This window comes from Haliotis asinina, chromosome 9 (genome assembly GCF_037392515.1).
Source record: "Haliotis asinina isolate JCU_RB_2024 chromosome 9, JCU_Hal_asi_v2, whole genome shotgun sequence".
NCBI classification, from domain to species: Eukaryota; Metazoa; Mollusca; class Gastropoda; order Lepetellida; family Haliotidae; genus Haliotis; species Haliotis asinina.
In genome coordinates, this window is record NC_090288.1 from 52,159,483 (window position 1) to 52,185,840 (window position 26,358).

The 26,358-nt window shown below is 40.9% G+C and overlaps 1 protein-coding gene across 1 annotated transcript; it reads left to right on the forward strand.

Moving 5' to 3' along the window:
* Window positions 1-1,575: 1,575 nt before the first annotated feature.
* LOC137297092 (UDP-galactose translocator-like) lies at window positions 1,576-9,802 on the forward strand. The gene is made up of 3 exons (XM_067829076.1): window positions 1,576-1,821; window positions 4,596-4,936; window positions 6,073-9,802. The coding sequence occupies exons 1-3, from the start codon at window positions 1,752-1,754 to the stop codon at window positions 6,715-6,717; spliced, it is 1,056 nt and encodes a 351-aa protein (XP_067685177.1). The 5' UTR covers window positions 1,576-1,751; the 3' UTR covers window positions 6,718-9,802.
* Window positions 9,803-26,358: the final 16,556 nt, after the last annotated feature.

Here is a 26,358-nt window from a genome sequence, read left to right on the forward strand (position 1 = left end):
GTTGGGGATGAATCTGGGATTCGAACCCACATGTTGTGGAAATTAGTACAGCTGTAAGATGCGACTCCGTTCTTATGTAGCGACAATGCTATTTTCGAGTCTTGTGATGGGTTTCGAACCCCCGAACTTCAGATCCGAGGTCACACACCATTGTCAATGTGGTAGGAATGTTATATGTGGGGTGACTCATTGCTCTAGTACTTACCATGTTGTCAGCAACATTCACGTAATGCGGTAGGCTACTGAGATTCATTTCCCTTAAATCTAAGTAATAAACTTGTCCAGTGAGTGAGTTTAGTTTTACGTCGCACTCAGCACCATTCCAGTCATATGGCTATCGAGTCTGAACCAGACAATCCAGTGATTAACAGCTGTTGTGATCTGCGCAATTGGGAACCGATGACATGTGTCAGTCAAATCAGCGAGTCTGGCCACCTGATACTGTTACTCGCCTCTTACGAAATGCAAAGTCGCCTTTTATGGCAAGCATGGTTTGCTGAAGACCTGTTCTACCCCGGATCTTCGCGGGTCGAATTTGTTTAAATACCCAAACTGAGCATCAGTGTAACTGAGCATCAGTGTAGCGACCACAGAATATCCGCGCTAGGAACTGAGCCCGTAAAATCTGCAGGTGTGATGTGTCTATATTTGAATCAACCTGTTTCAGGTGCAGCAAGTAACAAGTCGCGTGGACCACTAGGCATTTCAGAGATGCTCAGGGCGAAAGTAGGCACCAGACCGTGAGTATTGGTTTACAGCAATATCACGGCGGGGAACATTAGAAATGGTCTTCACAAATATCAATATAAAATGCACACTGGTCAGAACTGGTGTTATATGTTTGATTGTACTTTTTTCGTTGCCCCGTGAAAACAATATAAATCAAACATAGAGGATGAGTGTGTACACTATTTAGCATAACAACGGCAAAACTTACTGGATACTAGAGTCTTAGACAAACAAGTTTGATACTAGAGTCTTAGCCAGTCAAGTTAAAAGTTTAGAAACTTCATTTCAGAGACAAATGATGTGTCTAATATAGCGGTCTTCGTATGACAAAAGATGTAACACATATCACGAAACCTTTCCGGACGGACTTAATAATTGACTTCATCATATCCAAGTGCATTAATTTAAAACAAATTATCTGAGATTTTCAGCTAGCCTGGAGGAGAGCTTTAACAGTATATTACTGGCCCGATTCACAGTCAGCTAGCAATTGTCTTTTGCGGGCCAGTAGTTATTTCGAATGCTTGTCACAGATCACTGCAATTAAGAGGTTTTCCCTGTGAGCTTCAGACCAAGCTAGATAATCAAGAGACATACCTTGCCTGTTGTGTTTTTATCATAGAATTTCCTTTCAGATACAAACTTATCAGCCAGCTCGATCTTAACAAACAAGTTTACGGTCATAGCTTCAAGCATATGTTGCGCAAAACCAGTTTTGGTCGCGGCGTGACATAACAATACTTGTCATTACGTTTAGACGACGCAGTCGCTGTTATGTCTATATTCTTATGTCAAGCCGGGTAGGAGCCCAGTATTACCGTTCCTCGAAACCGGTTACTCCCCTTCGTTGCTGTGTTGGAATGTCAACATCGTGTCGGTTCTTGTGATCGAGTCGGCTGTATGAACGAGGGCGTACCGTTACTGGCATAAACTGACGAGACTTGTGGCAGCAGTCACATTAAAGTTGGGGACATATACTGGAGACGTTCGACAGGTTTAGGTGTGAACGAAATCTGATATCGATGTCTGCCACATCTGCACCTGTTGACGAGAAAACGCGTGATCTCGAGGCAGGGAAAATGGCGAAGACGGGTAAGAAAAGTTACCGAAAAATAGACCATCTATGAACTGCAACATTTTTAAGAACATGATAAACCTCGTAAAGTATGCAATGATGTAATTTTGTGTAAAATTGAGCAGAGCATTCTTAACTTTGCTTGCTTTAGGAGCTGTTCAAGTGACGAATGGTTGGACAGTTCCGAGTTGGGCCTATGTATTGATTTTGGACATGCCACATTGCAGTAATATCCCTGGCTGTTGAGGCAGTTCCACATGACACGTGTGCAGAAGATAACATGAACTATTTCTTTTGGGCCCCTTCTTTTGTTGCATACATGTGTAAAACAGAATTATGTTGGACGGCTTGGAAAGGATTGTCACAGTGCGTTATACTTTCTGAAAAGTCACACATTGCGGAATGTATAAAATGACATTTGCCGAAATTATCTGAAATTTTCGATGTATATCGTGATTCGTACTGATACAATTTATTGGATATAATATCAGTAAACAGAAAATAACGACCGTATGCAAGAAATGCACAGCGCTGCTATACAGTATTTGCAGCATTAATGGTTATGAGAGATCTTTTTGCTATCATATCAATTTAAGTAAATGTGATTTATCTTGAACATCTTCATGTTGCCATGGTTACACAAAGTTTAGTAAAATAACTTTAAACATGTTTCCCAAAGTCTGATTGCCTGACTGGTAGTTATTAATACAATGTTTGAACTACACATTACGTGACTGCAATCAAGAAACACAACATTCTTACAGAACATGATAAACCTTGTAAAGTTAGGCCAGTCCTGTGATGTAATTTTGTGTAAGATAGAGCAGAGTGTTCTTCTTTTTTAGTTTTTGGAGCTATTTTTTGGAGAGTAAGTTCAGTGAAACAGAAAATACAGCTATTTCCTTATGTCAACCAGTCACGCTCACGCTTTTTTCATCCTGATTCAGGTTTTGAGAAAACATGTCGAAGTTCAGTATCGTTGGAACTGAGGTGAAAAACATAAACACCACAAATATGATACATACTAATCAGTCTCTTTAATATGGTGTTCAACTGGTCCGAAAATGTGGGTAATAATTTTATAAGTGACAAAATGTGACAAAATAATGCAACATAATCTTAACATATTTGTGATTATAGATCCAATCTTTGCAATATTCATAAAATCAAGCAATATTCTTCACCTAAGTTTTATGGGGAATGAATTAAGGTGTGGAAACTATCCTTCAACTACCATTATTATGCAAAAAATGATTTTATATGAAGAACAGATTATTTCAAAGACAAGTAAAATATCAAAATAGATTTGTTCACCAAAGTGAACATGGAGATCTCCTACAACTGGAATTGAGAATGCTGCATTTATTGAACAGTCTAAGTAAACTTAGTCTTAGTGTCATTTGTTACATTCCACCACTGAGTCTAACAAACCCTAGTAGAATGTTGTGTAAGGTAAACTTTGAGCCTATGACCGTCCAATCAAACGCGAGATGGTTAAATAGATTTAACCAATCACACAACGGTTACTACTTGGGGGTTGGAGAGACTTGCAAAATATTCACGTCACTGACACATATTTCTCCACAAACAAGAATCCGCATATAACACAGTTATCTGATGTGCAGTGTATACGCTTTAAGGTTTTTGTTGACATGGTTACCATTTTCTTATATTTCTGCAAGATGACATCCTTGAATATTGCGAAAAGCTCTATTTTCAGCGGCTGTTTACTCATCATTGTCATGGTTGTAACATGCGTTGTGTGCATCACTCAGAAGGGAGCATACACTAAATAGCATTGGAAATCCTTCGGGTACGAACCTTTTCGAGATAAAAGGTTCGAAAGGTTTGTGCGAATGACCACTTTTGCGATATGGTAAGATGTGTCCTGATTGGTCAGTCTCAAAGGTTACCTGCCGCGACCTCCCATAATGTTTTCTTAGACTCAGTAGTGGAGTGTAACAAAAAGTACTGAGGGTAAGTTTACTTAGACTGATTTATTGAACAATCTTTAGTTGTTTTTATAGTAAATGGTTACTATAAACAAGCAAAAAGTAATAGCATTTAGGTCAACAGAGCTGTCTATGAAATAGAGTTGTAAGCCTGCCATGTAACTAGCAAGCATTTGGCCTCCAGGCAGACGCTATTTCATACCCTGGGTAGCCTTGTGTTTAGAGCTTTCACTCATCACACCAAAGACATAGGTTTGATTTCCCACAAAGGAACAGTGTGTGAAGTCCATTTCTGGTATTATCTGTAGAAATGAGCATTACATTCATGGTCATTTGTTGGGAGAAGTAGGGGTTGTTTTCAACAGTCAGAACAATTTTTCACACTAAATTGCATTTCATGTTTATTGCTCCACATTGCATGGATGCAGACGTTGTCTAAATAATGTAAACATTTCATAGGACCCCAAAAATATATGTCAGATGAAGTACATGCATTTTTGTTGAACATGGTTCATGGTGTTTTTTATGCAGAGGTATAAATAAGATGCGTACCTGCATTAATTACACAAATATTTTCATGACTTATGTGAAAACTCAATTCCTATTACGTCTGTTGAATACAAGTGCACTTGATTTTTTGCAAATACTCAATAAGTTTGGTCTTGCATGCATACACACAAAATTAACAAGTGAGTACATAACTCAATGACCCCAGATGTTATCTGCAGCGCTGTTAGTAGTTTGTTGAAAAGGCTAGACCTGTGTTAACTTAGACCTGTGTTAGTTGGGACCTGTCTCATTACAACCTTGCTAACCATTCTGTTATTTCCACTTCACAGCCTCATCATCCGGGGAGGTGTTGAAGTACTTCAGTTTATTGTGCCTGACCCTGCAGAATGCTCTGCTCATCCTCGTCATGCGCTATGTCAGAACTCGGAACGGAGACATGTTCATGGCAACCACGGCTGTCATCCTTTCTGAGATACTCAAGTTCTCATCATGCCTGCTGCTCATCCTCTTCCAAGAGGGAAACTTCAAACGCTTCCTACATCGTCTCAATGAAGACATTATTCAACAGCCGCTTGACTGCCTCAAAGTGTCTGTACCTTCGCTCATATACACACTGCAGAATAACTTGCTGTATATGGCAGTGTCAAATTTGGATGCTGCAACCTTTCAGGTAAGTGGACCTTATAAGCGTTTTTGTTTAATCCCTATTCTGTAATTAGTGTAAACAGATAGACATGTTGATTTTCAAGTGTATAGACAAAGATGTGTGACATCAGTAAAAATGTGCTTAACGCAGTGCAGCTTTTGACTTTTGGGTATTGATGTAGCCTGGTGGTATTAGCGTTTACTCATCATGCTGGAGATCTGAGTCCCTGTGTCAATTTGTGCCTGTCAATTTCTCTATTTGTCAGGCTCTGTGTCTGTCAGTTTCTGTGTTGTTCAGTCTCTGTGTTTGTCAATGTCTGTATTGGTCAGTCCCTCTATCTTTCAATGTCTGTGTTGGTCAGTCCCTCTATCTGTCAATGTCTGTATTGGTCAGTCCCTCTATCTGTCAATGTCTGTGTCGGTCAGTCCCTCTATCTGTCAGTGTCTGTATTGGTCAGTCCCTCTATCTGTCAATGTCTGTATTGGTCAGTCCCTCTATCTGTCAATGTCTGCGTTGGTCAGTCAGTCCCTTTCTTTGTCAGTCACTGTGTATGCCAGTCTCTATCAATGTGTCTATATTTGTCTGTCTTTCTGTCTGTCTGTATTTCTGTCTATCAGTTTCTGTTTGTCTGTCTCTATCAATTTCTCTGCCTGTCAGTGTGTGTGTCTGTCACTCTCAGTGTTTTTCAGTCTGTGTGTTTGCCAGTTTCTATCCATTTCTCTGCCTGTCAGTGTCTGTGTCTGTCACTCTCAGTGTTTGTCAGTCTGTGTGTTTGCCAGTTTCTGCATTCTCTGTATTTCTCGGTCTCCGTGCTTCTCACTCCTCCTGTTTCTCATTCTCTGTGTTTGTCAGTCTCTGTGTATCAGGTCTGGCTGTCTCGTTACATCTATTCCAGCACCCTTTTAATGTTTTCATTCTAGTTTTAGACCTATATCTGTGATCACCTTGTAACTGTTATTTTACTGTATTTTGATGACAGGTTTTAGGTTGAAATGTTTTATTTGACACTATATGACTTGATGAAGTCACAGTATAGTGGCTGAATACTGCCAATGTGGCTGAAATTAAACCCATTCTCTAGACTGGAACAAATGGTTACTTGCCATTTTAATTGCGTACTGTACTTCCTGATGGCTGTACTAAACACTTTCTTGTTGCAGGTGACCTACCAGCTGAAGATTCTAACGACTGCCATCTTTTCTGTGTTCATGCTGAAGAAACAGCTGAGTAAGCTTCAATGGATAGCACTGGTCATTCTGTTTGTGGGCGTGTCCATCGTCCAGATGCAGCCTTCTGCTGATAAAAAGGATGCAAAGGAGAAAGTGGCCACTGAACAGAATCCAATCAAAGGCCTCATAGCTGTCATCATATCATGTCTGATGTCTGGCTTCGCTGGGGTGTACTTTGAAAAAATTCTTAAAGGCACGCACCAGTCTGTCTGGTTGAGGAATGTCCAGCTTGGGGTGCTGGGCAGCATCATTGGCGTTATTACCATGCTGATCAAGGACGGGACAAATGTTCAAGAAAAGGGCTTTTTCTATGGCTATGATGGAGTAGTGTGGTTCGTTGTGTGTCTCCAGTCGTTCGGAGGCCTGCTTGTGGCCGTTGTCGTGAAGTATGCAGACAATATTCTCAAGGGGTTTGCCACCTCGGCAGCCATTGTGATATCTTGTATTGCTTCCATGTACTTCTTCAACTTTGAGTTATCTCTTCAGTTTGTAGTGGGTGCCTCGTTTGTTATGCTGGCAGTGTATATGTACAGCAAATACGTACCAGTGCCACCCAAGGCATTACAGTCGACTTAAATCTTGAAGAGAGAGACCCTGCCTTCATTAAGTCACAACCCATCTATTTTCAACTGCATGTGTTGATCATCGAAAATCAGACTGTCATTGATAATGGTTGTCTTGGTCATGTTTGATGGTGCTTGACTGTTGGGTGAAACGGTACACTCTTACCTCGGCACATACTGCAGTACAAGGCCTTTGGTTTGGTCTGTTCGGTTTGGTATATTAGTTATGATCATAATGCAGAAAATTGTCTAGAGCCAAACTTTTCACTGTAACATGGAAAAACATAACCATAAACCATAAAATTTGTTTTTTGAATGAACAGGGGAGCGTAGTGTTTAAAGTGTTGGGTCGTCACACAGAAGACCTTGGTTTGAATCCCAACAATGTGTGATGCCCATTGCTGGTGTCCCTTGCTGTGATGTTGCTGGAGTATTGCTAGAAGAGGTGTGAAACCAAATTCAAGTCAGTGTTATTTTATGACTAGATAAAATAATGGTACAAAAAACAAATTTTGTATTTCTGAAATGGTATACCGAATCAAAGGCAAAACAGCTTCTACTAATACTGTGGTATACCGTTTCACCCCTGCTCGACTCACCCTTGTCATTTTATTAAATCATGGTTGGGAGGGCTTATATGATGTTATCATCAAAGCTCAATTGACTCAATGACTGTTTATTAAACAACATTGTATGTGGTTGTATACCCTGTATATCATGTCTGGGACGTGTTATTTGCTTTGTTGTTTAGTTACAGATAACTCAAAATGATAATGTTTGTTGTCACACTGGGATGGTGATAGTGTGGCATGGTCAGTATGAAGGAAAAAAACTGTTCACTGATGGTTTACTTTGAAGTATGTAAATTGTGAATCTCGTGTTAAAGACATTGAAACTAAAAAATCAACAGGTTTCCCACCTTCATCTTGTGCAACATCCAGATGCTGTCATCAATGGCAATTTTCATGACTGTATCATCTTTTCATCATGACTATTTCATTTGACTTGTCCTGTTAGTTTTTTAGTTTCTCACCATCATCTTCATCAATCAATTGAAAGGGTGGGCGAAACATATTTTTGAATAATGTGGTCACTAACAGTACATGCTATTTTATGCCATTTTATATTTAAAGTTCTTGGTATCAGTCTGATGGTCTTAACAGAAACTTTGCTGGCTTCAGAAATAAATGTCAAACATTGCTGCAGAAAGATAAAGCCAACCTGTTTTTCTTATGAGTGTTTGATGGTAGTAGTGTTCGTCACATTGGCACATAATTTTGAGGTTTGAAAATTTTAAGTTACTTCACATTAGAATGAAAAAGCAGGGCGAGCAGGAAATTAGAAAATAGGAATGTAATATGGATAACATTACCAGATATAACACAGAAGTCCAGGGACATTTTTGTGACTGTCAGTCTTTGTCCTTGGAAAGAAGTAAATCTGAAGCGCGGTCATGTAGTGTTCAGCTGATAACCTGAGCCCTCTGTAAACATTGGTGACGAGTTGTTCAGAAAGCAGTTTCAGAAGGTACTGTAACTGATGGTGTCACCACTCTTTCTAGGCATCCACAATACCACTAAATCACTATGGGAATTCTTCATTTAAGTGTATGCACATGAAAAGCAATGCAACAACTACCAGTAAGCATACTTTCAAAATTGGGATTAAACATTTTTCGATTTATCACAAGAAAAGAGAGAAATCAAGTCCAGTACTCTCATCCAAGTACCAGATACGCATTTCATGGCATCAATCTTTACTGCAGTATCCTTGATTCCTAAAAGGGGTTGACACTCTTTGATATGCACCTAGCATGCCCAGTTGGGACTGACACCATTTTCTTCTGATTATCATTATATTTCACAGTTGAGCCATGTGTACATGGAATGTCGAAAATGTCATGAAGTTTTCCAGATGTATTTATTGCTGAGATGCGACAGATAATCACTACCGCAAAGGATATGCCTTAATTTATGTCGACCAATCATGATACACATATATATTTTTTTCTTCTGTTCACTGTGATGGTACCGGTAAAATTTTGGGGCAGAATGTGGTGTTGTGATGCTTCTGGCTACTTTCACCACGTGTACATCTATCAGAGTTGTTTAAACTAATTTGTTTCCAGCAGAGTTTTTTCATTTTATCAGAGATTCCAAACTAAGTGACCCTTGAATAATTGGTGGGAAAATACTAATTTTGATGACAAAAAAATTTCTTTAATTTTTTTATTTTCATTTTAGAGAAAGACCTATTTAAAAGTGTACTTTATGACTGACTGAAATAAGTATTTTATAAGCCGATGTATTACAGTCTGTTCCTACTTATTTTCCCTGTTTTCTAGGGAAATGCAGGTCATATCTACCTGCTGTAATAGTAGCTAGATTGTTATTTTTTATGAGCTTAAATTAGGAAATCTATCATTCTATTTTGGGAATTTTAATGAAGTTTGATGCCGAATTAGGGTCAACATCTGTCCCTGTGTAGTATGGGTAGCCCCTCAACCAATTACTACATGCATAGGCATATGATGTTGATGTGTGTATGATTTTTCACACTTTTCCAGATGAAATTCACCCTGTGTTGAAATAGTTGTTGATCTGTTATTTTTGTACCTATTTTATTAATATATATATTACACCCCCGAACTACATTGTAAATATTTCCTATGTGACTGTAACATATGAGATAAGCTGTCAATTCAAATTCCAAACTTCTTACAGAATGAATGAAATGGAGTAATAGTTCAAGTGTTCAACTTGCCGAAGATTTGAAACTTCTGGGTGAACATCAACTGCCATGTTCAAATGAAGAAATTAACTTTTTATTTCTTACATGTGCAAATTGTGGATTTAATATGTCTGTAACCCAACATGAATCCTTTACTAGATATATGTAATATTTTTATGAACATCTATGTTTTGGTCAGAGTGTTACTGTGTTGGTGAAACCCTTCATGAAAGCCCTTAACACCAGCCACTGTCATTTTCTATACATCAGGGGATGAAACTCCCAAACATTTCAGCCAGACCACAGGGCTGGTTAGAAGTAAAATGTCCCAGCCCAGACCCAGAATTTACCTGCTTACAAAAATAAAACTAATTTACTTAGTATAATAAAAGTAAAACTTGTAAAATATTGAAAGAACTAATACTAACTTCATATGTATGTCTAGAAGTTAACTTAACCTTTGGGCAGGTGAATTTGAGAATCTGGCAGTCAGTGCTGAGAACAACCTGTCCTGCGCAGGTGGACAGGCAGGTACTTCTAACGCAGCGATACATGTAGTGTTGCGAAATATGCAATTGTTGCAGTGGGTTTATTCCGGTTTTCATTTACATGAACATATCTAATAAATTATTTAATTTCTAAGGTATGATATCTAAACCATGCAGTTTAGGTGTTTAAAATGGCTTTTATCCTTCCCAGTTGATACTGAAGATTACCCTATCACAATAGTGAGAGCATTCACTTTGATTACATAATCTCACCCTTAGGCATGCTGATGAAAATAGCAGAGAATCATTTACTGAGCGAGGGAGAAAGATTTATTGTAACTTCTTTAAAATGAGATCCTGATTGCCTGGGGCTGTTGATATATTTATCTCGAAAATGTGTCTCTGAGGTTGCCTGAGGCTTGACAACTTTGATGCCCTGTGAGTTGAGCATGTTCAAAATACCTCAGTTCATGTTATGTCAGAAATTCAAAATGGCTGCCATGGCAAACTTTGTTGTGTGGAACATGTTAACATGAAAGTGAAAGCTTGCACAAATGTCTGTTGGTACTTAATGTTAGACTTGTTTTACAAGTTTCAATTCCTTGAATTTTATTTGAGACCTTTACAACAAAACTATGCATCAAAAATGATCAGTGTCACTGAGCTATATTGCCCACCTTCGTGAAGGGGAAGTGTCCAATAACCTATGTCAAAACTTTGTTTAAACATTGCTAAACCTACTTACTTGGGTTCCATTATACTTCCATCATGGCCTCATCTGGTGTAAAACATGATGTATCCTTTGTGATTGAAGAACTGTGCAGATGCATCGCTGTACTTACGTGTAATGGCTCCATGAAGATGACTACCACAGCATACATGCTGCCATAGCTGGTGATGACACCAAAAGACTTACACTTTCATCCTTGACAGAGATGACACAGGGACGATGCTTATTACTGCTGCAGCATTTCGCTGTAGTGTGAATAGAGGCATAAATGTACACAGTATCAAGTAACACTGCATATCACAGCACTCTGAAACCAGGGCCATGTTTCACAAAGCTGTCATAGCGTTATGACTGTCATACCTCCTATACTGTAACATAGACTCAGTTGTAGCTCTACGAGAGTTTTGTGAAACTGAGCGCGGGAGCTGTTTTAGAAGGCAACCTTAGCACTAAGACTAACTTAGTCTATGTTAAGGTATGGGAGTTAAGGTCACCTTGGTAGTAAGATTCCCTTGTACAATGGCACCTAACACCAAATTCAGTGAAATTTGTAATTAGTTGTATAACAGTACTTGAGTTGATTGAAGAACTTTGAAAGTATTTGTATTTGTTAAATGCATAAATTTGAAAGGCCGTGGCTGAAAGTGAACAAGAGACTGATACATGTATACAGGCAACAGAAAACCATTTTTGTGATTTTCAACTCATTTGGTGGTGCATTATGTTTTGCCTATGTGTACATGTTGTTTCCATGGAGATCATCAGGTATTGGTGCTTCTGCCACAAAGAATGTACACAATTTTCATCTGTACAAGTGCAATCCATGCAATATCACATCATCTTACAATTTTATCTGCACTGTTTTTGGAGTGGGTTTGCAACTGAATTATGTTATATTTTAAATGGTTATCCTGCCTGTCTCCATCCAGTCATTCGGCTTATTCTGAGCTAAACTACATTATGTTGTTGTGGTGACTTTTCATCTTTCTGAGTAACGGGCAACTCATCTTACTGATAGTATAGTGGTCAGAGGTCTTTTTTAACTTGTTAAATATTTCTGTTATTTAGTTTCTTGAAACAATTTCCAATTGGTCGTGCCTTCCACTACTTGACTTCTGTTTTGATTGTACAGAGTTTAAGTCTGCTTCTTTATCATCATTAGAACATTTTATGTCATTAGAACATTCTGCTCCATTAGATCATTCTGCACTGTTAGAACATTCTGCACCATTAGAACATTTTACACTGTTAGAACATTCTACACCGTAAGAACATTTTACACTGTGTTAGAATATTCTAAGCCATAAGAACATTTTACACTGTTAGAACATTCTGCACCATCAGAATATGCTACACCATAAGAACATTTTACACTGTGAGAACATTCTGCACCATTGTAAACCAAAAGTTACTGTGTTCTGTAATCTGATTGGTTGAAAAACATGATTAAATGGTATTAGATTCCCGGAAACTGAAAGACTATTCACCGCGTATTGACACATAAACAATTGTTTTGTTGTGTCATCAACAGTGGTGACGTCATTCAAATCATATTGTGACGTAAAGTTAGAATGACGTCACAAATGAGCAACTCCAGATGCTACCATGAGAACCAGCTGAAACGGCCAGCTGATGACACTTCACTGCTGTGTCCGTATTCAATGTAAACGAGTGCAGACACTAAAACCCCTTTGGTTTACTTTTGTGTTTACAATGTCGATAAACATCATGTGTTGGCCAATTTCCGGGTGTTATTGAGTATTTGAAGCACGGGAATATTTTGGAACGCTGTCGGTTTCAAATGCATTCCCATGCTTCAAATACTCAATAACACCCGGAAATTGGCCAACACATGATGTTTATCTCCTAATTAGAACATTTTACACTGTTAGAACATTCTACACCATAAGAACATTTTACACTGTTAGAACATTCTGCACCATTAGAATATTCTACACCGTGAGAACATGCTGCACCATTAGAATATTCTACACCATAAGAACATTTTACACTGTGTTAGAACATTCTACGCCATCAGAACATTTTACACTGTTAGAACATTCTGCACCATTAGAACATTTTACATCATAAGAACATTCTACTTTGTTAGAACAATATGCAAAATGGAATAAAGATGACTTTTTGATTTTATTTGCATTTATTGTTCCATGTTGAACCACAGTTCATTTATTTATTAATAGATATATCATTCTTGATTGTTTTCTTTGTTTTACAAATGTGAGTACCCTGAATAGGGCAACATAAAAGCACTGAATTAGATTACATGTGTTTGATTAGAGTTCTTTATTTTGTTCAGCATATTGAGATAATTTGTACCTGTTCAGAACTCTAGCTCAAATCAAAACCAACTTACTGTTACAGTATGAATTTACATTGCCAGTTAGAAAGTGTTCAGATGTAACATGTTATATTTTGGATTACACTTTCTTAGTAAAGTACAGATTCTAGTACTTTTGTTGGGTTGAGTTTCCGTGTGAGATTTGAACTTGCACCCTCAGTCAGTCGTGTGATTGCCAGCACATAGTAACATCTGTTACATTTGAACACTTTCTAAATGGGATTGTGTATTCATAGCTTTTGGCCGTGGCATCCTTGCCAAGTTACACTTATCAGAGGGGTACACAAAGCCTGCAGTCTAGACTACCACTTGTCCGACTCTTGTTGGAAGCTGCTGTGTCTGAGCAGGTTAGTTGTCTGACTTTCTGTGCTGGCAGGTAGGTGCCTGACTTGCTAGTATTAGGGTGTGTGTTGAAATCCCAGATGCGACTAAACCCAACAATTGTATGAGAATGTGTACTTTACTGAGAAAGTTTTGTCCCAATTATAACATTTGGTGCTACAATGAGCAAGACAGTCAGTAAAACAGACATATACTGATTGGGCACTGATCAATGTGTTTTAAACAAAATGAAATTTATTTTGTAGAATATGGACAGTACATTTCAGAATCACCGGTAGTGCTTTGGACTGCTCATTGTGAAATGGAAGAATGTTACCTGCAGTGTTAAGGGCAATACATTTGTGGAACGTATATGATGGCTGTTAAACACTATCAACAAGCACAAACTTCAAGACCAGCACGTAGGTTCTGTTCTGTGTAAGGCATTTCTCCAACTTCACCATGGTAACGCCACTTCAGATGAAGTTTGAATTTGGGCGTTGTAACATATACAAACTGGGTTGCTTTTTTTTTTCTTCAATTTATTATTTCATTATCTTTTTCATTTTTTTCAAGTTTTAGATGTAGAATTTCTGAGGTGCTGACAATTTGTTTTGTGAGGATAGCTGGTAAATGATTCCAGTTTCTTTGTCTAGCAGAGACGACTACATCCTGTTTCCAAAATGGAGTCACAACTAATTGAGTCCTCACATGAGACAGACTGCAGATAGATCCTCTGCTCTAATGGGAAGGTAGTTGTAGAATTTATATAGTAATGCACAGGGTAGCTTTTGTTGTGGGAACAAGTGATTCTTTATTGCTATACTAATACTGTAATATAATCATGATTGAGGGACAATGTTGTGCAGATATATGATTCATATAGCGCTACAGGGGTAGTGATATGATTTATATCCCTATATACACACAGGTTAAGGTTATTCAGCTTCTTGTCAAGACATTGTGGGCAGGTTATGATATATTTTCAGCCAGCATCATGCCTGTAAGGCCTAGTGATGAAATGGCCAAATAAATACACTAGTGATGTTTGTAAGATCTCGATTTTCATTAGTATACTGATTGGCTCTGTATTCTGTTGTTGCTGTGTTACTGGTTTAGCAAGAGCTAGAGGGGTTTGTTATGGATTGGTGTTTTGTTTTGGTGCATCAGTATGTATATCAGCATCATGCCTGTTACCATGGTTACACAATATGTATTATGTTGACATGTGTACACATTTGTTGATTCATCCTCGATATCTCCAGGGTATACGTTCCGATAAGTCTCCACTATACCCTGGACGCATCTACGGCTCTGCCCGATAAATTTATTCCCTCCCTTGACTGTCTTTTGATCCAATCAGGTGTCTACGCTGGGAAGTTGAGCGAACCAATCACAACTCACTTTCATTTTCTGAATTATCTAACCGATTATACTTGGCAACAGAAACCATGCAGAGGTTTTCTGGAAGAGTTAGAAGGCGTTCTTGCATATGTTGTTTTAAAGTTTCGGACCTGTCAATTTGTTTGTATGATTTCCCTAAAATCTGGGACGCACTGCGAGCAAACCTTTGCTACCTTTGTTGACACTGGCAAGCTCAGTTATAACGGTGGCCTAGCTGATTGGCTACTGTGAGAAGGCGGAGCCAGCAAAGGGAGGTAACAAATTTATCGGGCAGAACCGTAGATGCGTCCAGGGTATAGTGGAGACTTATCGGAACATATACCCTGGAGATATCGAGGATGTTGTTGATTATGTGGAAGTATTATTTTTGTCTCAATCACTGAGGTGTCTCAGTGTTTATTGTTAATGTTTATTGTTCACTCGGGATCAACTGACAAAATGTCCTGGATGTTTGTAATGGAGTCACTGGGAATAAAATACATCTCAATTCTTATTGTGGTATCCTTGTATCAGTGGTCACATTGAAATCAGCTTTTGAATTCATGTTAAAACTGTCTTTAAGTGTTCAGCAGGTTTTAGTTAACCCCTGGAGTTAGTCATATTATGTTTTCTGTTATTGACCAATTGTCTGTGTGTTACTACTGCAGACTGTTTGATTCCAACACCTCTATCAGACAAGTGATAGCAGTGTTGAAATACGCCACCAGAACATCGCCTCAGTTGTAATAAACATGAACAGGAATGCCATTTACTTGCCCTTGAAGATTTTGTAAACGCCCACGTGGAGTAGCCTAGTGGTTAAAGTGTTCACTTGTCACACTGAAGACCCAGGTTCAATTGTAGCAAAGTGGAGCCCATTTCTTGTGTCCGCCATTGTGATATTGCTGGAATATCGCTAAAAGCAGAGTACTCACTCTCTCAACCTTTGCTGTAGACTACAGTTTTGACTTTTTTGGTTGTTAGCAAAGGATAAGTAATATACATCACTCCTTGTATGTCAACGTATGTGTTAATGTGTTTATTCAGTTACTATAGCAATCCTCTTGTATTCATTAACTTACATCATACTAATACCACAATTACATAGTAAATCTCAGTAATTGAGATGAAATGGATACTTACTTGAAAAAATATTCAGGTGCAAATTGGATGCTTGAGAATGATGTATGAAAAACAGTGTAAATAAAATGTAAATGAAATGGATTTTGAATTGTTTCTTTGGTTCAGTGTTGCAATAATTGTAACTGTAACTTAACATTGTACCTCCCTTGAAAGGATGAGAAAGCTGCAATAACTTGGTGCACCTAGTGGCTGCACAAGTGGTATAATCCAAGGGTGTTGAGATTGATACTACAATGTACTGTTGAGATTGACATCCACTGGTCCAGGGGTTAAAAAACCAGTGCCTTCAGTATGTACTTTTTGCGTAGATATGTACGCTATATAAATATCCTATTATAATGTATAAATATCCTATAATAACATTGTTACTGCGCACATAACATTGCAATCATTTGTTATCAGCTTGTGCCATTATTGACAGGAGAAACCTATATTATTAGAACTGTTACATAGCCTGCTTGACAGGTTCTGAGTTACACTTGAATGAAACACTGTTGTTACAGCCCACTGGTTACAGAGTAAGTCAGGTGTTGGGTATGACCATCAACATTCACACCTTGGGATAGAGTATGCCTCTACATAGGGCTGTTCTGCAACAAAGTCCTTTACCCTAACATAGCACTATTCTTCACAAAAGGCCTTTGTCCAACATAATTCTGTCCTCTGACATATGGATGTGCCCAAAGAGCTGTTCTCCAGCAAAGGGATGTGCCCAACAAAGAGCTGTTCTCCAACATAGGATGTGCCCCAACTAGGCCTGTTCTCCAACATAGGCTGTGCCACAACAAGGCCTGTTCTCCAACATAGGGTTGTGCCCCAACAAAGGGCTGTTCTCCAACAAAGGACTGTGCTTACTGGCCTGTGCTCCTAAGTATGCCTATACATGCTATACAACAAGAGAGGTAATTATTTGTTCCAAAGTGGACCCGGTGTTGTCATGTAATGGCAAGGGCAAATGTGAGCAGCTGTTGCTAGAGATGGATCAGTGATTTTGAAACAGATGAAGTACAAAGTTCATGGGTCGCAAAGATATACGAAGGAACACACCGGCTGACACACACTTCGGGAAAAAAGACACATTTAGGGGATAAAACAAGTACCGGTAGGATCAGTATGTGGCCCACTTGCACAAAGTTATCTTAGCGTTACAATGATTGTAACTCCCATACTCCAACAGAGGCTCAAGATGGTCGTTGCACTAAGATCACTATGTGCAAGTGGGCCTGTAGCATCGCAGTTGGCTAGCAATAAAAAACCAATATTTGTCGGGACTAAGCAGCCGCATACTTTCCAGCATATCGTTATGTAGAAAGTCTACGTACAGTAATCTGAAAACGCAACTGACGTCCCATCTCACCTCATCTGTAAATGAAAGTCTGCTGGTGGTTTTGTGATTGTTTATGGTTCAGCACTGCAGTCGAAAATGTTCCCATTAATTAGAGGAGTCTGAACGAGACAGGCCACTGATCAATATCATAAGCATCGATCTGCACCATTGGGATACGACGCCATGTGTCAACCAAGTCAGCAAGCCTGACCACCCATATCCCTTAGTCGCCTTTTACAACAAACATGGGTTACTGGACACCATTATTCTTGCCTGTGTGTAGTCTGTGCCGGTGTGTAAGCATGATCAAATATATACAAAATAGGTGTTATTGGTGAGATTATCTGTGTCATTGATCATTACGGGTCTCATCTACTAGGAAGTGAGTGAGTTTAGATTTACGCCGCACTCAGCAGTATTCCAGCTACATGGCGGCGGTCTGTAAATAATCGAGTCTGGACCAGACAATCCAGTCATCTGCGCAACTGGGAACCGATGAGATGCGTCAACCAAGTCAGCCAGCCTGACCACCTGATCCCGTTAGTCGCCTCTTACTACAAACATAGTCACCTTTTATGGCAAGCATGGGTTGCTGAAGGTCTATTCTACCCCCGGACCTTCACGGGTTCTACCAGGAAGTGCATGAGGAAATAGGAGTGTGTTGTCTGACTGGGACACGAAAACTGTCGAGATACTTGCAGAACATTGATCTGAAGGGAGGTTTGGTAAGACTGCGTCTATCAGGATTGGGGATCTAGTGGGTTTGGGTTTAGATGAACTTAAAAGTGTCGAGTCCGACATAACAGCTGGCCAGACCTGGGATACATCCAGTTTCCCCAATCTAACCACGGGAGATAAACTACATCTGTTTCTTAAATGCATGTTGAGTGAGAATGGTTTTACGCAGGTTTTATCAATATTCCAGCAATATCACAGCGAGGGACACCAGAAACTGGCGTCACAGATGGTACTCATTGATACACCTGGGTCTTTGGCGTGACAAGCAACCGCTTTATTTGCAAACGCAAAGGGCATTATCTTGCTGAAGCGTGAAGTTACTTCTCTGAGTGAACAGCTGCGCATGAGACCTCATACATGCATCGCAAACCTGTCACCTCGCCGTGTCTGCACCCTTACCCTGTCATCTGAAATCTCGACTCGTTACTGAACAAAACGACATCCCAATCTTGTCTCCTGTACCGTGGACGCTGTCTGCATCAGGCAAGACGTGCCTGTAGGTGGCGTTGGAGCAAAATTGGATGTATTGCAGGCCATCGGGTCAGATGTTGTGCTCCCTCAGTCGGTTCCGTACAGCCCTGGAACTGATAAGACGTAAGCCAGGAATGCTCCGAGCAGTCAAACTGGCAGTCTGGAAGCGATTTCTAAAGTTTGCCGAATGTGCTTGAAAACGTCTCCATAGAGATGATATGTTTCGATGGACACAAAAATGCCTGGCCACTTCACATACAAGTGCCTCCATGGATTGGCTCCCTCCTACCTGTCTGTGAACTGCTACATCTGTATGTCCTCGCACGCAACTTGCGCTCAAACACTCAAGATCTACTGGTCATCCCACCCTACAAACAAACTGAAATCCTTTGGCTACCGGTCTTTCCCGTACTCTGCAGCTGTGCTTTGGAACTCTCTCCCTTGGGCCATTAAAAGCTCGAACACAATTGACATTTTTAAGTCCAGACTTAAAACTCACTTTTTCACAGCACACTACTAATTATTTCAGCTGTAAATATTCCATTGTATATATTTTGTAGCGCTTTGAGCATGCCTTAGGGTGTGGAACAGGCGCATTATAAGTATGCATTTATTATGTTTTACAGAATAGAAATGAAATGCAGCAGAGAGGGTTCGGGTGATCCTGGCACAGTCAGGCTGGTCAAGCTCATCATCAGCTCAGGGCCCTTGCCCCCTCTACACGCAGCCCAGACAGCGAATGGGACTTCCCCCAGGAAACACTGCCTAGTCGAATCCACCAAGAACTTTTCGGAGAATATGAAGGCTCCCCAACACTGCAGCCTTCTGCATTACCCAGATTGTCAGAAGGGCTGTGCTCCCGGTGGAGAACCCGGGCACTCTCCTCATCTGCGCCAAGAGATCAGGAGGTACCAAACCAAGGGCACCGAGAACAATGGGGAGCCTGACGACAGTGTACTTGGGATGCAAGCGAGACATTTCGAAGGCGAGGTCCGCATATTTATCATGCTTTTCCTGAATCTTGCCAATCACATTGCTGTCAAAAGGGACAGAAAATTCAATGATATAAATAATTTCATTGGCTTTATCAAAAAGGACAAGATCAGGTTTGTTGGCTGGAATTCGTCTCAGGCTGTATATTGGCCTATTCCAGAGAAGCTTAAAAGCATCACTTTCCACGACGCCCTGGACATGTTCAGGGTCGTACCATGGATGGACCTCGGAGTCAAAGCCACAGGCATGGCGGAGACGATAATAAAAGCAGCGAGCCATGCCATCATGTCTTTTAAGATATGCTGTTTGTGCCAAGGAAGGGCATCCACTGACAAGGTGTTGGACAGTCTCTGTAAATTGATTGCAAAGACGACATTTCATATTGATGTTTTCTTTAAGAATAACATTCTGGCGATTGTGAGTGGGAAGTGACTGGTCCTGAGCAGCAAAATGGAAGCCCTCAGTTTCACATTTGAGACCAGCCGACTTCAACCAGGCGAAGGAGTCGGTTGGATTGCTGTTCTGTTCCACACACTGCATGTACACACGATGCAATGGCTTCTCAGACAGCAAAGGACCGACTCTGGGCAGACTTGGTGAAGGACTTCACCTGGTTTACTCCCATCGCTGTACCATCCAGCAGTACATCACCATGGGCAAAATCAACGTCAAATTTCAGATTGTGTCCAACAACCTTGGCACGCTTAAAATAGCTGTGGAATTCCTTGCTTTCATCGTGAGTCTTGACGTGCATCACCAGAGGATCATCCGAGAAATAGATATGTGCAAAAGTGCACAATAGAATTCTATCATGAAGAGCTTCCACATTAATCAAACCACGACCTCCAGAATTGATTGGCATGTATAAACGATTAAGAGAGGAACGAGAGTGGTGTGCTCTGTTATCAGACATCCTTCTGGTCAGGCGGTCAAGACTCTGGATGTCTTGTTTTGTCCAATCAACTACTCCAAAGGAATAGGAGAGGACTGGCACAGCAAAGGTATTGGTGGCTTTGATCTTGTTTCGAGCATTTAACTCTGAGCTCCAGATTTTCTTTAAGCGAGATTTATACTCGGCCCGAAGTTTATCTTGAATCTGGGCATTCTGGAGCTTGTCTCGAACTTGCATTCCAAGATAGGTGTAGGCCTGATCTTCCACGAGATGCTCAATAACTCCTCCCCCTTGTAACTTGACCGATCCATCATTAGTTACCTTGCCACGTTTCAGATGAAGAGTATTACATTTGTCAAGTCCAAATGTCATGCCAATATCCTTAGAGAAGGACTCGACAAGGAGAGCCTGTTCTTTCAAATTGGTCTCTCCTTTGGCAAGGAGCTCGATGTCATCCATGTAGAGGAGATGAGTAAGATGTGTTGGGGATCTGTGCTGAGGAGGCCCGGGATGGTAAGCTTCCTCCCTATTGAGCAGGAAACTCAAAGGATTTAGAGACAGACAAAAAAGCAAAGGACCGAAGGAGTCCCCCTGGAAAATTCCCCTTCTGATTCGAATAGATTCCGAAGTCTGCACCTCTCCTTGCGAGTACATCTCAAGTTGAGTCGACCAGCAACTCATTAAAGACTTGAGTAAATGAAGTAGTCGCTCAGGGAGGTCAATACACTGAAGAGACTTCAGAATCCATTCGTGAGGGACAGAGTCATATGCCTTTTTGTAGTCTATCCAGCACATGGAGAGGTTGCGGTGGTATGTCTTAGCCTCTTACAAAATCATTTTCTGTACAAGAAGTTGATCCTTGCACCCCCAACATCCCTTTCTCGCCCCCTTCTGCTCTCTGTAAATTATCTCATTGGACGAGCAGTAAGATGACACGAGGTTTGTCAAACACCCTGTGAATAATTTATATTGAGTATTCAAACACGTGATAGGGCGGAAGTTTTTGGGATCAGTCAAGTCTCCCTTTTTGGGGAGGAGTATTGTGCGACCTTTGCAGAACCATGGAGGAACATCACCTGTGTCCACAAGAAAATTGAAACAGTGAAGTAATGGTGCTTGGACACAGGGAAACAATATGGTTTCCAATACAGGTTTCGAATGCCATCAGGCCCTGGAGCTGTATTAGATTTGGACTTCTTTATAACAGTCTTCAGGCAATCTGGTGAGATGTAACAGACAAACGACCTGGTTAATTTCTCATGCATTGCATGGTCATAATCATCGACCCATGGTGCCTCCAGGTTACAGTCGTCGGGTACAGACCACAACTGTTTCCAGAACCTTTCATTGGCAGCCATGGTAGGCCGTTTATCATGCTCATCAACACAACGTGTCTTGAGTTGCCTGTAAAATTGCTTTTCAGTATTTCTAAATAGTTTATTTTCTTTGATAAATTTGTTTCTCTTTTCCCATTTTTTCTTTCTTTCAGTCCAAATTTTTATTTTTGCCTTAAGGGAATCGACAATTTGGAGAAGTACCTTTTCTTTTGTTGTTTTGTACTGTAATTTTAATTTTTTCCAAATTGTCTTTTGTCGTTTAGACATGGGATTCCCTATCATTATTATTATTATATTTTACAGATTAGAATTAAAATGCAGCAGAGAGGGTTCGGGTGTTCCTGGCACAGTCAGGCTGGTCAAGCTCATCATCAGCTCAGGGCCCTCGCCCCCTCTACACGCAGCCCAGACAGCGAATGGGACTTCTCCCAGGAAACACTGCCTAGTCGAACCCACCAAGAACTTTCCGGAGAATATGGAGGCTCCCCAACACTGCAGCCTTCTGCATTACCCAGATTGTCAGAAGGGCTGTGCTCCCAGTGGAGAACCCGGGCACTCTCCTCATCTGCGCCAAGAGATCAGGAGGTACCAAACCAAGGGCACCGAGAACAATGGGGAGCCTGACGACAGTGTACTTGGGATGCAAGCGAGACATTTCAAAGGCGAGGTCCGCATATTTATCATGCTTTTCCTGAATCTTGCCAATCACATTGCTGTCAAAAGGGACAGAAAATTCTATGATATAAATAATTTCATTGGTTTTATCAAAAAGGACAAGATCAGGTTTGTTGGCTGGAATTCGTCTCAGGCTGTATATTGGCCTATTCCAGAGAAGTTTGAAAGCATCATTTTCCAGGACGCCCTGGACATGTTCAGGGTCGTACCATGGATGGACCTCAGAGTCAAAGCCACAGGCATGGCGGAGACGATAATAAAAGCAGCGAGCCATGCCATCATGTCTTTTAAGATATGCTGTTTGTGCCAAGGAAGGGCATCCACTGACAAGGTGTTGGACAGTCTCTGTAAAGTGATTGCAAAGACGACATTTCATATTGATGTTTTCTTTAAGAATCACATTCTGGCGATTGCGAGTGGGAAGTGACTGGTCCTGAGCAGCAAAAAGGAAGCCCTCAGTTTCACATTTAAGACCAGCCGACTTCATCCAAGCGAAGGAGTCGGTTGGATTGCTGTTCTGTTCCACACACTGCATATACACACGATGCAATGGCTTCTCAGACAGCTTCTCCACAAAGGACCGACTCTGGGCAGACTTGGTGAAAGACTTCACCTGGTTTACTCCCATCACTGTACCGTCCAGCAGTACATCGCCATCAACAAAATCAACGTCAAATTTCAAATTGTGTCCAACAACCTTGGCACGCTTAAAGTAGCTGTGGAATTCCTTGCTTTCATCATGAATCTTGACGTGCATCACCAGAGAATCATCTGACAAATAAATATGTGCAAAAGTACACAATAAAATTCTGTCATGAAGAGCTTCCACATTAATCAAACCCCGACCTCCCGAATTGGTACTTGCATTCCAAGATAGGTGTAGGCCTGATCTTCCACAAGATGCTCAATAACTCCTCCCCCTTGTAACTTGACCGATCCATCATTAGTTACCTTGCCACGTTTCAGATGAAGAGTATTACATTTGTCGAGTCCAAATGTCATGCCAATATCATTAGAGAAGGACTCGACAAGGAGAACCTGTTCTTTCAAATTGGTCTCTCCTTTGGCAAGGAGCTCGATGTCATCCATATAGAGGAGATGAGTGAGAGGTGTTGGGGATCTGTGCTGAGGAGGTCCGGGATGGTACCCTTCCTCCCCGTTGAGCAGGAAACTCAAAGGATTTAGAGACAGACAAAAAAGCAATGGACTGAAGGAGTCCCCCTGAAATATTCCCCTTCTGATTGGAATAGATTCCGATGTCTGCACCTCTCCTTGCGAGTACATCTCAAGTTGAGTCGACCAGCAACTCATTAAAGACTTGAGTAAATGAAGTAGTCGCTCAGGGAGGTAAATACACTGAAGAGACTTCAGAATCCATTCGTGAGGGACAGAGTCGTATGCCTTTTTGTAGTCTATCCAGCACATGGAGAGGTTGCGGTGATAGGTTTTAGCCTCTTCCAAAATCATTTTCTGTACAAGAAGTTGATCCTTGCACCCCCAACATCCCTTTCTCGCCCCCTTCTGCTCTCTGTAAATTATCTCATTGGAAGAGCAGTAACATGACACGAGGTTTGACAAACACCCTGTGAATAATTTATATTGAGTATTTAGACATGTGATAGGGCGGAAGTTTTTCGGATCAGTCAAGTCTCCCTTTTTGGGAAGGAGTATGGTGCGACCTTTGCAGAACCATGGAGGAACATCACCTGTATCCACAAGAGAATTGAAACAGTGAAGGAGTGGTGCTTGGACACAGGGAAACAGTTTCCAATACCGGTTTCGAATGCCATCAGGCCCTGGAGCTGTATTAGATTTGGACTTCTTTATAACAGTCTTCAGGCAATCTTGTGAGATGTAACAGACAAATGACCTTGTTACTTTCTCATGCATTGCATGGTCATAATCACTGACCCATGGTGCCTCCAGGTTACAGTTGCCGGGTACAGACCACAACTGTTTCCAGAACCTTTCACTGGCAGCCATGGGAGGCCGTTTATCATGCTCATCAACACCACTTGTCTTGAGTTGCCTGTAAAATTGCTTTTCATTATTTTTGAAAAGCTTATTTTGTTTGATAAATTTGTTTCTCTTCTCCCATTTTTTCTTTCTTTCAGTCCAAATTTTTATTTTTGCCTTAAGGGAATCGACTATTTGGAGAAGTACCTTTTCTTTTGTTGTCTTGTACTGTAATTTTATTTTTCTCCAAATTGCCTTTTGTCGTTTAGACATGGGATTCCCTGGTGATCTTAATTTCAGGCACAGCTCTATCCAGGAAATATATTTCCTAGTTTCTGTTAATTTGACTTGATTATTATGTTTTACAGATTAAAAATTGAAATGCAGCAGAGAGGGTTCGGGTGATCCTGGCACAGTCAGGCTGGTCAAGCTCATCATCAGCTCAGGGCCCTCGCCCCCTCTACACGCAGCCCAGACAGCGAATGGGACTTCTCCCAGGAAACACTGCCTAGTCGAACCCACCAAGAACTTTCCGAAGAATATGAAGGCTCCCCAACACTGCAGCCTTCTGCATTACCCAGATTGTCAGAAGGGCTGTGCTCCCGGTGGAGAACCCGGGCACTCTCCTCATCTGCGCCAAGAGATCAGGAGGTACCAAACCAAGGGCACCGAGAACAATGGGGAGCCTGACGACAGTGTACTTGGGATGCAAGCGAGACATTTCAAAGGCGAGGTCCGCATATTTATCATGCTTTTCCTGAATCTTGCCAATCACATTGCTGTCAAAAGGGACAGAAAATTCTATGATATAAATAATTTCATTGGCTTTATCAAAAAGGACAAGATCAGGTTTGTTGGCTGGAATTCGTCTCAGGCTGTATATTGGCCTATTCCAGAGAAGTTTAAAAGCATCATTTTCCAGGACGCCCTGGACATGTTCAGGGTCGTACCATGGATGGACCTCGGAGTCAAAGCCACAGGCATGGCGGAGACGATAATAAAAGCAGCGAGCCATGCCATCATGTCTTTTAAGATATGCTGTTTGTGCCAAGGAAGGGCATCCACTGACAAGGTGTTGGACAGTCTCTGTAAATTGATTGCAAAGACGACATTTCATATTGATGTTTTCTTTAAGAATCACATTCTGGCGATTGCGAGTGGGAAGTGACTGGTCCTGAGCAGCAAAAAGGAAGCCCTCAGTTTCACATTTGAGACCAGCCGACTTCATCCAGGCGAAGGAGTCGGTTGGATTGCTGTTCTGTTCCACACACTGCATATACACACGATGCAATGGCTTCTCAGACAGCTTCTCCACAAAGGACCGACTCTGGGCAGACTTGGTGAAAGACTTCACCTGGTTTACTCCCATCACTGTACCGTCCAGCAGTACATCGCCATCAACAAAATCAACGTCAAATTTCAAATTGTGTCCAACAACCTTGGCACGCTTAAAGTAGCTGTGGAATTCCTTGCTTTCATCATGAATCTTGACGTGCATCACCAGAGGATCATGTGACAAATAAATATGTGCAAAAGTACACAATAACATTCTGTCATGAAGAGCTTCCACATTAATCAAACCCCGACCTCCAGAATTGATTGGCATATATAAACGATTAAGAGAGGAACGAGGGTGGTGTGCTCTGTTATCAGACATGATCCTTCTGGTCAGGCGGTCAAGATTCTGGATGTCTTGTTTTGTCCAATCAACTACTCCAAAGGAATAGGAGAGGACTGGCACAGCAAAGGTATTGGTGGCTTTGACTTTGTTTCGAGCATTTAGCTCTGAACTCCAGATTTTCTTTAAGCGAGATTTATACTCGGCCCGAAGTTTATCTTGAATCTGGGCATTCTGGAGCTTGTCTCGAACTTGCATTCCAAGATAGGTGTAGGCCCGATCTTCCACAAGATGCTCAATAACTCCTCCCCCTTGTAACTTGACCGATCCATCATTAGTTACCTTGCCACGTTTCAGATGAAGAGTATTACATTTGTCAAGTCCAAATGTCATGCCAATATCCTTAGAGAAGGACTCGACAAGGAGAACCTGTTCTTTCAAATTGGTCTCTCCTTTGGCAAGGAGCTCGATGTCATCCATATAGAGGAGATGA

Excerpts from the sequence above, each read along its gene's own strand:
- LOC137297092 (XM_067829076.1), top strand. The coding sequence starts at position 1,752 with ATGTCTGCCACATCTGCACCTGTTGACGAGAAAACGCGTGATCTCGAG. Across the intron at positions 1,822-4,595 it reads AGGGAAAATGGCGAAGACGG|CCTCATCATCCGGGGAGGTG; the intron begins GTAAGAAAAGTT and ends TCCACTTCACAG. Across the intron at positions 4,937-6,072 it reads TGGATGCTGCAACCTTTCAG|GTGACCTACCAGCTGAAGAT; the intron begins GTAAGTGGACCT and ends TTCTTGTTGCAG.